Source organism: Ruditapes philippinarum, unplaced genomic scaffold (assembly GCF_026571515.1).
Source record: "Ruditapes philippinarum isolate M1 unplaced genomic scaffold, ASM2657151v2 ctg223_1_1_1_1, whole genome shotgun sequence".
Taxonomy (NCBI): Eukaryota; Metazoa; Mollusca; class Bivalvia; order Venerida; family Veneridae; genus Ruditapes; species Ruditapes philippinarum.
Genome location: NW_026851762.1, coordinates 70,786 through 84,735, shown reverse-complemented (window position 1 = coordinate 84,735; position 13,950 = coordinate 70,786). Strand labels below are relative to the sequence as shown.

The window sequence follows — 13,950 nt, the reverse complement described above, 5'->3', positions numbered from 1 at the left end:
TAACATGAAATGTCACTGTTATTTAACATGATGAATATGGAAAGGATATAAAATAAAATGTTTCCGTAGAAAAAATATTATGCTCCCATTTTAAGTAGTGTTTTAACTGTTAAGCAATGATTAATTGCTGGCACCATTGGCTTAAAAGGCAAATAATACAATTTCATAGTGATACAAGCATTTTGGCATGTATTCTTTGACAGTAATTTTTGATGCAAATATATATATATAGCTTTTATACTCCCTATATTTTAGTACAGTACAAAATGTAGTAAATTATGGTTATTCAGATGCAGTTGTTATTTTCGTTTGAAGTCATTGTTACGAAAATGTCTCTGGGGTTATAAACAATTATTTTACAGATTATCATAGTTGTGTTCTATATTTGAAGCCAGTGGCAATGAATTGTATTGTCACATGGTGTATAAACCAGGAAATAAGTGTAACAGAATAATCACAACAAGCATTGCTGTTAATTAATGTGCTGCAAAAAACTAGGAAAAGTTTTTTCAAAGTTTTATTGATATCTCAAGGCCCAACTGGGCATGTGTGAAAACTACAATATAACAAATGATTACAAAACAAAGTAAAGTGATACATATTAAAATGAAACCATGGCAATGTTCTGAACATAATTATGTAGATTAGGGAAAAAAAAAAAAAAAATGAACAAAATAGAATAAAAATAATACATGTACAAAATTTAACAATTAGAATCGGAGAATGAGATCAAAATATCAGATTGCAGGGGTATAAAAATTTCAAAGCAGTCTCTGAATATTACCTTGTATATAGGAGTCAGCTTTTTGGTCGGTCCAGCAGTCAGTTCACTTCATGGCTTTGGGTCGAAAGCTCAAGTCTGGAATGAGTTATTGTAATCAAACTTGGTATATAAGAACCTTATGTGAAAACTCTGTTTAGTATTGCTTTTGGACCCCTTTTGGGGTCAAGGTCACAGTTACTTATAATAGAAAAATGGTTTCCGTACACAACAACAAGAGTTAGAAATGAGATATTGTAATCAAACTTGATGTATAGCAAGCTTTAACATGAATCCCTGATTGGGATTGCAATAAGTGTAAAGTTTCTTGCTTAGGGAGCTTAAGAAACACATACTTGCCCCTGATGAGTTTTGAACCCATGTGGCTGAGAGATCCTTAGCTTTAATTATGTTTGTTTTTATAAGGCACATTTAATGAAAATACTTGAATACCATATTTATCCTATACATGTGACAGTTATAGTCTGATTTTATTGACCTGTCAATTATGAATACGTTATAGCACTCTTTTAAATATTCGATCCTACTTCGGTTTTGTCCGTTTATTTTACGAGAATTAATATGGGGTATATAGCTAACGTTTGGAAAACTCCCACTAGCTTTATGTAGGTTCTCGTAACATCCGCAATAGCAAAGTCGATTAAAGTGATTACCTTATGTATGAGAGGTCCGAGGTTCGATCCCTTCTTTTGACATTTTTTTTAGACGTCACTTATTTTTAGACTTATTTTTTCTTTATTTTTAAGCATATTATAATGAAAATGATCAAGCGCTTTCAGAATTTTCTACACAGATATGAAACAACTAAGAAACACTGACTTGTCACGTTTTGTATTGTATTTTACGGCAATGAAATGACATTTATTGATCCGAATGAATTTTGAATATTAATTCTTTAACAATGTTATATACAAAAAGATAGTATAAACAAAAAAGTGCAAAACCTATTAAAACAGAGAGAACAAACTTAAAAAATATTGAAAATAGTTAAAAATTAGAAAAAATGTATGGACATACGCTGTCTCGATCTTACAACACATAGGACATTTAGAAATTATATACCCATAGTTTACCCTATTGCGCTATAACGGTCAGTGTAACTGATGCATAGAAACCAGATGAATTTAATCACATCTTACTGCTTAAATTTCACGGAATTAACCGAACATTTATCGAATATTAATATATTCTGTGCATTGACCGTATAATCAGTATGGAATTGACAGGTTAATAAAATCAAACAATATACATGCTTCACACATTGCGATTGTATACTTTTAATTAGTCAACTCTTAATCCTGAGAATGTGTGGTCGGTTATCGTGGTGACGCTAATGTTGCCAGGGAAAAAAAACAGCATGTTTTATAATCGATGCCTCCAATGTATGAATATTAGATGTCATAATGAACAATAGACTATGACATCAATGGTACTTATGTTGAAAGCTTATACCACACTCTAACAACTTCTGTAACGTTGCTAATGCATCAGTGTAAATGGAATAATCCCTTTCAATATATGAGCCGCGTCATGACAAAACCAACATAGTGGGTTTGCGACCAGCATGGATCCAGACCAGCCTGCGCATCATGCAGGATCCATGCTGTTCGCTATCAGTTTCTCTACTTGTTATAGGGTTTGTAAGCGAACAGCATGGATTCTGATCAGACTGCGCGGATGCTCAGGCTGGTCTGATCCATGCTGGTCGCAAACCCATTATGTTGGTTTTGTCGTGATGCGGCTTATATGATGATTACAGGGATAGCATCCTCCATTGATATGTATAAAAGTGTATTAATGATAGTTTGGTCTTCAAAATGTTTATTACATAGGTGGACACTCAAATTTGACCATTCATACACAATCAATTATAGAATGATGATAATACATGTATGTAGGTGTTGAATCAGGCAGTAGGATGTCCGTGGCTGATTAGTTAAGGTTGTTGACTGCAAAACCTCTTGCCTGTCACTACTGTAGGATTGATCTCAGATATCCAACGGCTCAAGTTTTTTTCATGTGAGAAATCTATCCTGAGCTTGCTAACAGAATGTCAGTGGTTCTATTCATTTGCCCATTTGTGCCTGAAATAATATATAAAGGTGCATCTGAGGTCTTTGACCAAATGTAAAAGCTGGAAAGTTGCCTATGACCTATACTGTGTTGGTGTAAATAGAAAAAACAAAAATAGAATGAAGCAGTGTTCTGTGCTTCTGATCTGGACAAAACCATTTGTTATTTTTTGGGGGAAACTTTCAGATTAAGTATTGACTGAATAGCAAACAGTGCAGACCATGATCAGACGGCATGGATTTCCTCACTGGTTGTGAGATTCTGTTGCTGCAAGCATATTTAGTGTTATTACATCATAATAGTGTTCAGTAAATTTACATTGTTACAATGTTCATATCTATACAAGAAATTCAAGTCATCTGGGCTGTTAATGTAATTATATAATGCTATTCAAGTGATACTGCTTCTAAATTTGTATGCAATTGTAACCTTTTACATATAGGTCAATTGGAACGTGAACTGGTTCAAATAATTAATTCTAGAGTTATGTTAATAAGACTTCACTGACTTTTGAAAGGTCAATCAGTCAAGTTATAAACTACTGTGTTTTTATGATGTCAGTATAAATGTATTGTAAGATCATCTTCCTAAAATGTCATAGATCTGATCAGTTTTATACTATATTGTAAGATATGGGGGGAATAAAGGTTACTATCTGACCTCTGTTGGTAACAAGCAATTAATCAAAGCCAAACTTGAGATAGATTTGTTGGAGACTTTGTAAATACACTTACAGGACAGAATGTTGTCCTGGTCTGAATGAAAATTGTGTCCGAAACTCGGATGATTTTCTCTGATTGGTTTCTCACATAATTGGAAAGTAGCGGTCATGTTATAAACCAATCATTGTACCCTAGGAGAAAGCAATATGAGGACAGCAAAGAAAAACAATGGGAATTGATCAAAGGAAAAAAAAGACAGTGTACACATAATTGCATAGGTATTTACAGAAAGTTCGTCCTATAAGCAAGGTAAATAATTAAAGAACCATACAAAAATAATCTCATGTACATTTGAACAACATAATGCTAAATGGTAAACTCAGCCTAAAACAATGTATATGTTGGCATCTAAAGTCTTTCTTCACTAATAAAACTGAAATTGTTGCTATAAAAATGTATGACACTTTAATTTGAACAATATTCAGCTAGCTTGTGGAAGGTACATGTAATACTATGTGGTGGTTAGGTAATCAGCATTGGGAGGCATATTTGTAGTCTTTGTAGATAAACTGAAATTTTTGCTATGAAAATGTATGACTTTGAGTGTCAGGGCGATTTAAAACTGACAAACAGATAGCACAAATAAAGAGCCACTTCTAATGGACTCTTCGGAATTCAAAGCGGGGCAAATTCATCATACATATTCAACTGGTTAAAGCATAAATTTAAATATGTTTATTGGTAACTAATTGAAAATTAATGTAAATAATAACATTTATCATGATTCTCTTAACATTTGGTTAATAGCCCAGTCTTAACATTACACCAGTGGAAAGAAAGATTTAAAGTGATATTTTTGAACTACATGTATATAAAATATGACTGTATATATAGACTTATTAAATAAAGAGAGTTTGCAGACTGTTACTCAGCTGCCTATTAAAATAAATTAAAATCATATCACAGTCCTTCTGAAATTCATCAGTAAAACTTACAAGTAACCTTTTTGGTTACGTTGTTTAAACCCAAGAATTAACATGTGAGCAAAATTCAGTCATGGCCAATGTTTTAATAATAAATTGAAATATATCGGAATATAATTGAGGAAATTTCTCAAACTATTGGATGATCGCCACCAACGTTCAGATATCATGCATTTATCTGTCAATTGCCAACAGCTATCAAAGTGTTCACGATGATAATGTATTTTCCCTGTACAAATAAATCATAATCTTTCCTGTGGTAGAGCAGTCAGAAGAAAAAAACAAATAGTGGTTCCACTCAATTTACCTCTGTGATATATTTAGATCATACTTCAAAGACTTCGGGAATGTTTGTGTATTTTAGAATGATGTTTTTTGTACATTGCGGTTTCTATTTTTAGAAAACTCTTGAATATTCAGCGCAAGGTTGATTTCCTGGAGTTGTTGCAGTTATCAGTGAAAAACATTTACAAAAATTGTTATGTTATTCAACAGTACTTTTGTTCCTTCTCAACAAAAAAAAGTTGTACAGAATAGATAACTGAGCATTCAAACATTTGATAATCAAAGTTCATGTGTTTGTGGTGATATTTGTAACTCTTGTTTTAACTTCAATTTTAGCTCATTTTCAGTCATATCGGCTATTTAGTCCTCTTAACCAGCTATCCTGGATTATAACTAACGAGTACTAACCAATTTCTCCCCAAGTGACAAACCACTATGATTTCTTAAAACGCAGCATGCCTTCAGATTCATGTTAATTTTTATGAAAATTTTTAAAATGTATTTAAAAGTGTAATAATGTGAAGTGAAAAAAGAAAATAATTTATATGTAATACTGCAAAAGGCACTTAGAGGTCCACGTAAATTACCAAAACAAGAGGTCAAATGTTGTTAAAATAACCCTTACTGTATAAGTCACTAAGTATAAACACGGTGATGAATACTGCAAAATCAGTCATTAATCGCACACAATATGAAAATTATTATTTGAATCTTGACTCTTTGTACTTTTCTTAAAGAAATTAAGTACATTTTTCTCAAGTTTGAATTTCTTGTCATATTTTGGCTTATCTGTGGACGTTCAGCTTTAACCATTGGAGAGAGACACAGTAATGACCATGTGACCCAATGTCCAGTCCAATCAGTTGTCATGTTAAGTCTCACCCAAGGATGGAACCTGAATCATCCAGGCCCCTGCATGACAAATCCAAAGCTAACCCTGTTGGGCTAATCATGTCAATATCAAGGAAATTAATAGACAATGCTTTAGGTTGTTACATAATGTAGTTCTTCTTGAAAGTTATATATCTTTATTAAAAAAAACTCCTGGAAAAAAGAATGAAAAAATGTATTAATTTTGTAACCTTTCAAAGGATTAATAGTACTTCACTAAAATTCTGACTTGGTGTGTATTTTTCTGTACACCATTTAAATGCACTTGTTTGAACACAAATTTAGTGCATTTGTCTGTACACCAGTTCGGTGCACTTGTCGTACAAAAGTTCAGGGTACTAGTACATGTCTGTACACCAGTTCAGGGTACTTGGTTGTACACAAATTCAGGGTACTTGTTGGTATTTGAGTTACTGTCAACAATGGCCAGGTTTAATGTGTAAACATGGCAACCAATCTGGCAGATATGTAAATGTAAATAAAATATATTTATTGTTTTCATTACATTTCAGCTCAAGACTGTTTGTCATATATGGAAGCAGGAAGTGAATTGATAAAAGTACGTTCAAACAGTCGGCAATATCACAGAATCTTCTCTCTTAACCCAGACATGACAGAAGTAAGATGGCAACCTACGTCCAAGAAACCCCATAAAGCAAGAAGTATGTATAGTTCTATCATTTACAGTGGTTCTTGAAGCTTAGTAGCTTTTTATGCCACGGCAGCATCTGTGATGCGGTGGCATATAGCGATTCACCTATATGTGTGTGTGTGTTTGTATGTATGTTTGTGTGTTATAAGTGAACTTAAAAATCTTCTTGTGAAAAACCACTAGTCCAATTTCAACCAAACTTGGCAGGATTGATCCTTGGGTGAAGGGCTTCCAAAGTTGTTCAAAGAATTTCATTCCATGCAGAAATCTGGTTGCCATGGCAACCAAAAGAAATTACAAGAATAAATATAAAATATCTTCTTGTAAAGACCCAAAAGGCCTAGAGCTTAGATATTTTGCATACGGCATTGTCTGGTAGACCTCTACCAAGATTGTTCAAATTATAGCCCTTGGGTCAAAATTGGCCCCAACCCGGGGGTCATTGATTTTCACGTTATGTACATATAGTAAAAACTTAAAATACCTTCTTGTCTGAAGGTACATAGCTTAGAGGTTTGATATTTGGTATATGATATCATTTATTGGTACTCTTACCGGAGTTGTTCAAATTTACCTCAAGTGTCAAAGTTAGCCGCGCCCCGGGGGTCATAGGTTTTCCTGTTATATATGTTGAGTAAAAACTTTAAAAAATTATCTTCTCGAAATTGACAAATGCTAGAGGTTAGATATTTTGCATGAAACATTGTGTAGTGAACCTCTAGCAAGACTTTATAAATTATATCCCTGGAATCAAAATTGGCCCCACCCCGGGGGTCATTGATTTTCACTATATACATACAGTAAATAATTAAAAAATCTTATTGTCTGAAGGAACAAGGCTTAGAGCTTTGATATTTGGTATATAATATCATCTATGGGTCCTCTACCAAAGTTGTTTAAATCATGCCCCTAGTTTAAAATTGCCCTGCCCAAAGGCGATACTCAGTTTTCCTTATATGTATAAAGTAAAAACTTGAAAAATCTTCTTTTCTGAATTGACAAAGGCTAGAGGTTAAATATTTGGCATGAGACTTTGCGTAGTAAACCTCTACCAAGATTGTTCAAATTATAGCCCTGGGGTCAAAATTTGCCCCGCCCCGGGGGTCATTGATTTTCACTATGTACATATAGTAAATACTTAAAAATCTTCTTGTCTTTGGTTCTTTTTTGTTGGGTTTTATGTGGTTCCAATACAGGAAAGTTCATGGCAGTTTTCCACCTTTGCAGATGGAGGAAGACCTCAGGTGCCAGTCCATGCATTATTTTGGGGATGAACAGGCATCTGAGTTCAACCACCAATGTCCTGTAAGCTAGCTAGATAGTATGAAAGAATGGAAAGTCCCTGGCAGGATTCAAACATGCTTAGGTGTATCAGCAGAAAACAAAACGTAACAGGTCCAAGTTTAATTATAGTAAAAGTCATAATGCGTAAAATTTCTAAAACTGTTCAAATCATATTGTTTTAAAATTCTTATGATCATCTCTGCAGTGTTTTAGAAAACAATATCTCCCATTATTTAATGCACATGAATGATACAACTCATTCCCTAACAAAAAACTCAACTGCTCGTAACAGCCCAATTCTCACATATTCATATTCTGTAATAATCATAAAGTATAAACCTCTATACATAATTTATCACACTACGGTTATTGAGAAGTTTTAACAGAATATTAAATTAAGTGTTATTTCATTTATAACAATTATTGGACGAAATATAGGATAAGATTGAAAATTGTCAGCTGTTGAACAATTTTATTGCTATCCATTCAAAATTTTCTGTACAAAAATAAAGAGTATCTAGTTTATATATCGTAAATCTTCTGTTTTTAGTTGTTATATACATTACTAATCATTTGAACAAATATCTCTATTAATATCAGCTATTTTATGCCTTAGTGACTGCCTGAACAGATGGGATTTGTGAATTGCTGCAACAAAAATGCAATCTCCAAATAGAAATGCCGACCACAGTCCTTTATAATGCTTTAAAATCACATTAGCATTTCCATATATAGATATACATTTGTATTTTATTGTCTAATTAAAATATTTATAGAAGCTTGCCAAGGATCTGATAGATAAATAATGATATTGTATTTGTTATGTAATGTAGGTAGGTAGATAAATAAATATCACAAGATGAATGATTTTCCAAGGTCAGAATAATCTACAGTACGGTTGACTGAGCAATCCAGCAAAGCAGTGATTTTCCACCTTATAAATATAACAAAGGCCAGTTTTCCCAATCAAAATTTTCTTTAAAATCATGCAGTTTTCCCAAAAATCTGAAATTACACCAGCTTTTTTATTTCTCAGATTAGCAATTTTTAGCGATAATTTTTCCCAAAATCAAGATTGAGGCTTAATAATTAAAGGCCTTTAATCCCTGTTAAGTTAGAATAACCACTAGCAAGATCTCTGATCCCATCACTAATTTGCCCTCAAATCTGTATGATACAAATTCTTGTAATGAAAACTTCCATTGAATATGACCAATTTTATAACATTTAGATTTTAGATTTCAAAAGACAAAATTTTGAATATTATCATTCTTTCTGTGAGTCTGCATTGAAAATAACCATTTGTTAATTATCTGTGTTTTAATAAAATGTAACTATTATAACAATATTAAATACAGACATTATAATAAATCGGCAGCGAATTTAGTGTTTTATAATTATCTCTTTTTACTTTTTATTAGAAATTCAGAAAAAAATCAATAGTAAAAATTAAACTCTGTAACAGTTGATCTTTGTAACAAACAATAATTTGATTGATTTTTACCATGACATTTCACTTTGACATATCAACTCAGGTCATTAATATTTGAAGTAGAAATAAATTAATTAGTACAGTCTACACAATTTGTTCAAGTTGTTAATCTTTAGTTCAATTAAGAGGAATCAATTCTGAAAGCAATAATTTTGGAGTTTTGCCCCTTTTTTACCTAGAATTTTTAACAGATGAGTATTACTATTAGTTTAAAGAAATTTATTTTAGTTTGATTATGTGTTGGAAGCTTTATAATAAGCTTATTGAAACATTCGCGAATCTGTTCCTGGAACCAACCAGTACTGAGCAATGAGTGCAAAGTTTCTTGCTCAAGGTAACAAGGGCTTGCCACTGACGGGGTTTGAACCTACACGATCCGCCAGCAATCTTTAGATCACTTGTCCGATGCGTTAACAACTCGGCCTGATGCTGTAACATAAGCAGATGAGTATTAAATGTTTTTAGACCAACATTTTCATCGAATAATGTTTTCGTTATACAAAATGTTACAAGCTTACATGATATAATGTTTTACAATGCAGGTGAAGAAGCTCTTCATATCATGTCTTCTTATTTCTGGAAATGTAGAGTGCATATGTCTGATAATTTGACGTGCTTCACACAAAAATAGCTTGATATCTTGATTCATCTTGTATTTATAAGCTTATATCACGCTGAATCTTTGAAGTTCCATTGAAGACTTAATAGTTTTGAATCATATTCACATAAAGTAAATTCACATATAATTTCTACATCACAGTAAAAATTTGAAGTTGTTAAAACTGTAGCATTAATGATGATTTACAAATTGATCGTAATTGATTTGTAACATAAAACAGCATCATGGCATGTTTTAAATATACCTTTAAACAACATTTTATCTTGAACTACAGGATGTGTTATCACCATAAACTTTGTTTATATTTTTATTCATACGGGGCCATTTTAACTTATAATTAAGAAATATAAAAACATATGACAGACTAATGTTTCGAACAAATATGTCCATAAGGCATGCCTGTAGTAACTTTGATAACCTGAAAGCTTTTGTTTTTCTCAAGACAAATAAAAACAGGTTTCTATATTTATAAATAAACCAATAAGCTAGCTTTATTAATTCATAAGTTCCACTTTGAGAGTTCTTCACATTACACTGCCATTATACCTCAGTTATCTTTAGAAATAGAGTAGTATTGAAACACAAACGTTTGTTTTAATGTATTATTAAACTATGCACAGCTGAGGTTTGAGAACTGTTATTCTGACCTGGAGACATGTTCTTTATGAGTTTTTCAAATTGCAAAAGATCAAATTATTTCCCGATTTTTTTTCCCAATTTTCTTGTGCTTTTCTAGGAAATGATAAAGTTTGTCTTGGAAAATATGCTATTGAACTTGGCAAGCCAGATAAATAGGTTTTACCGTCTACTAAAGGTTGCAGAAGCTGGTTAAAAGGTGAAATATAAACTATACCCAAAATAAAAAACGTTTGAATAGAAAATTATTGTTTTGGTGCAAAAATGTTTTGAAGTGGCAAAATAATGGTATCTGGCATGTCCTTTCTGCCTGTGGTTTAAGTCAATAACCCCTATTGAGGTCACTAGGTCAAAAGGTCAATATCACAGTGACACTTTGTGAAAATTCCTTGTCTGTCTAGTAACTTTAGAAGAAATAAACCCAAGCTGGTGAATGAAAGTAGGGACATAAACCATGGCTAGTAGATGCTACCAGTCCTATTAATGTTTTAAGGTAATAAGGTCAAAGGTCAAGGTCACAGTGACACTGTAAATCCCTTGTCTTCTCATTAACTTGAAAAATATTTAGTCTAAGTTAACAACACTTTTTAGGTACATTGTACATAATAAGTTGTTAATTTTACGTCATTAGGTCATAGGTCAAGGTCACAATGACACTTGATATGATATCTTTGTCTAACCATTCACTAGATTTTCCATTGAGAAACTTGCATGTATTAGCTGTAATACTTAATATAATATGCATTCCTTATTAATATAATACTTAATCTTTATAAAATATGCATATTATCTAGTATGTGAATACCGGGTATGCCATTGTGACTTGCAAATGAATTTGGGGCTTAAGTCACCTTGGACACATCATTTCTAGTTAAATTGACTGACATCTTAGATATTTGGTGTGGATGGGCATGTCAGGTTGATTTTGTCAAGGTCACAAAGACTAAAATAGATTTTCCTCATCATAAAATATGTCCATGATTTAACCCTTCTAACAATAAACATCTGAAATGGACTTGTCCATCTTTCAGCCTTGACAAGGTTTAAATATGTGGCAGTACTCACTGAATAGCAACAGTGCACACCATGATCAGACAGCAAAGAATGATGTGTCAGATGATCTTGGTTTGTACTAGATCACATACGTTTCTGTAGGTGCCAGCAGACTATTAAGGGTTATGCTTCTGTTGTAATCATAAAGCATCTATTGGTGTTATCAATTTTCTTGCTAGAATTTATTTCCATGTGTGTCATACAAATTGACTTCTTGATATTTATAGTTAGATTAATGTTCTTAATTGTTTTCTTTGGCCTTAGACTTCTTCTGTACAAACTCTTGTAATTAAGACAAGGCTTTTGAATTAATCATTTTCTCAAATGTTATTCTATATTGGTCTTGTTTTAAAATGCTTGTGGATAAATTTTATTTTATATCTAACTATAAGAGTCGTATTTTATCATTAATATTTAAAGGCATTCTATATTCCCTTACGGCTTTTATGAAATCTCAAATTTACTAATTTAAATTCAGACTTGATTTTGTGAAATAAAAAAATTATTCTTTCCATTGAAACATCAAACATTGTGTGGAGTTAGAATTACTGTCTATGTATGATTCAAGGATTTATTTCATTTGCATGATCTTAGTCAGTGAATGACAGTAAATAAAAAAAGCAATTTCAGCTGAAGGGAGATTTATTTAGAGTTATACCACATCAATATTTCAATCAGATGGATTCAGTAATAAGTAACTGACCTGTAGTTCAATAAAACAGTCCATGTAGATAATTGGAAATCTAAAGCCTTCTATTCATCAGATGCAGACCGTGTAACATTAGTTTATATCTACATGTACATACAGTCTGGTTAACAATATTTTAGTGCCTTTAGACTGGTTAACGGTTAACAATATTCTAGTGTCTATACACTGGTTAACAATATTCTAGTGTCTATAGACTGGATAACAATATACTTGTGTCTATAGACTGGTTAACAATATTCTAGTGTCTATAGACTGGTTAACTATATGATAGTGTCTATAGACTGGTTAACTATATATATATTCTAGTGTCTATAGACTGGATAACAATATTCTAGTGTCTATAGACTGGATAACAATATACTTCTGTCTATAGACTGGTTAACTATATTCTAGTGTCTTTAGACTGGTTAACTATATGATAGTGTCTATAGACTGGATAAAATTATTCTTTTGTCTCGGTTAACTATATTCTAGTGTCTATAGACTGGTTAACAGTATTCGTGTCTATAGACTGGTTAACAATATTCTAGTGTCTATAGACTGGTAGCCTATATTTTAGTGTCTATCAACTGGTTAACTTTATTCTAGTGTCTATAGATTGGTAAACTATATTCTAGTGTCTATAGATTGGTAAACTATATATTCTAGTATCAATATAGACTGGTTAACAATATTCTAGTGTCTATAGCTTTCTAGTATCTTTAGTGTAGACTGCCTTTATAACAACATTTTAGTTTCTGTAGATGGATTATCAATCGAGTTTCTATAGATTGCAGGACTGATTAAAATACACCATCTTAAGTTTCCATATACTGGTTTCATTTTTAGCTCGACTTTTCTATGAAAAGGGGAGCTATCCTACTCGCCCCGGCGTCGGCGTCGGCGTTGGCGTTGGCGTCACACCTTGGTTAAGTTTTTCGTACCACCCCACTTTATTTCAGAAGTATTACAAGTATGGCTTTGAAACTTACCATACTTGTTCACCATCATAACCTCCATCTACAGACAAGAGTACATAACTCTGTCAAGGTTTTTGACAGAATTATGGCCCTTTTTTGACTTAGAAAGTGTATTGAGCTTGGTTAAGTTTTTTGTACCACCTCACTTTATTTCAAAACCATTGGAGGTATTGCTTTGAAACTGACCATACTTGTTTACCATCACGACCTTCATCAACAGACAAGAGGACATAACTCTGTCAAGGTTTTTGACAGAATTATGCCCCTTTTTGACTTAGAAAATACATTGAATATGGGTAAAATCCACTTATTGCCTTAACCCTTTGAGATATTGCTTTGAAACTTTTAATGCTATTTCACATCATTACCCCCATCTGTACGCAAGAGAAGGTAACTCTGTCAAGGATTTGTTTTAAAAATTAAGGCCTTTTATCGACTTAGAATCTTGGTTAAGTTTTTAGTACCAGTCCACTTTTTGAGACTGAACTGTTTGAGATATTAATTTGAAAGTTGGAATACTTGTTTACAATCATGATTCCCAAACATGTCCAGGAGAAGGTAATTCTGTCAAAGATTTTATTTGAATTATGGCCCTTAACTGTCAATGTTTTGTATTATAGGCAAGCACTAAAAAACTCAACTCAGTTTTTTTTTCTTTCTTACCAGCCCTCTTTTGACTTAAACATTTCAAACTTTGCTGCAGTGTTCAAGGGTATCACACAATTCAGTAAAATAATTCTTCACTAAATATCTTAATGCTCATGGCCATTGTTCACTTTAAAAATACAGAGATTCTTGTATTGCCTTTTACTGCAAAAACTTTTTTTATTGGCAAGCAATAAAAAAGTCGAGCGCGCTGTCTTACGGACAG

At 32.5% G+C, this 13,950-nt stretch overlaps 1 protein-coding gene across 1 annotated transcript in view; it reads left to right on the top strand.

Moving 5' to 3' along the window:
• LOC132739037 (inactive phospholipase C-like protein 2) overlaps positions 1-13,950 on the top strand; it is a gene marked incomplete at its 3' end in the record, with an annotated part of 110,743 nt that overhangs the window by 30,388 nt on the left and 66,405 nt on the right. Inside the window, 1 exon segment of the mRNA XM_060726689.1 lies at positions 6,188-6,337. Within this exon segment, the coding sequence (XP_060582672.1) occupies positions 6,188-6,337 (150 nt within the window).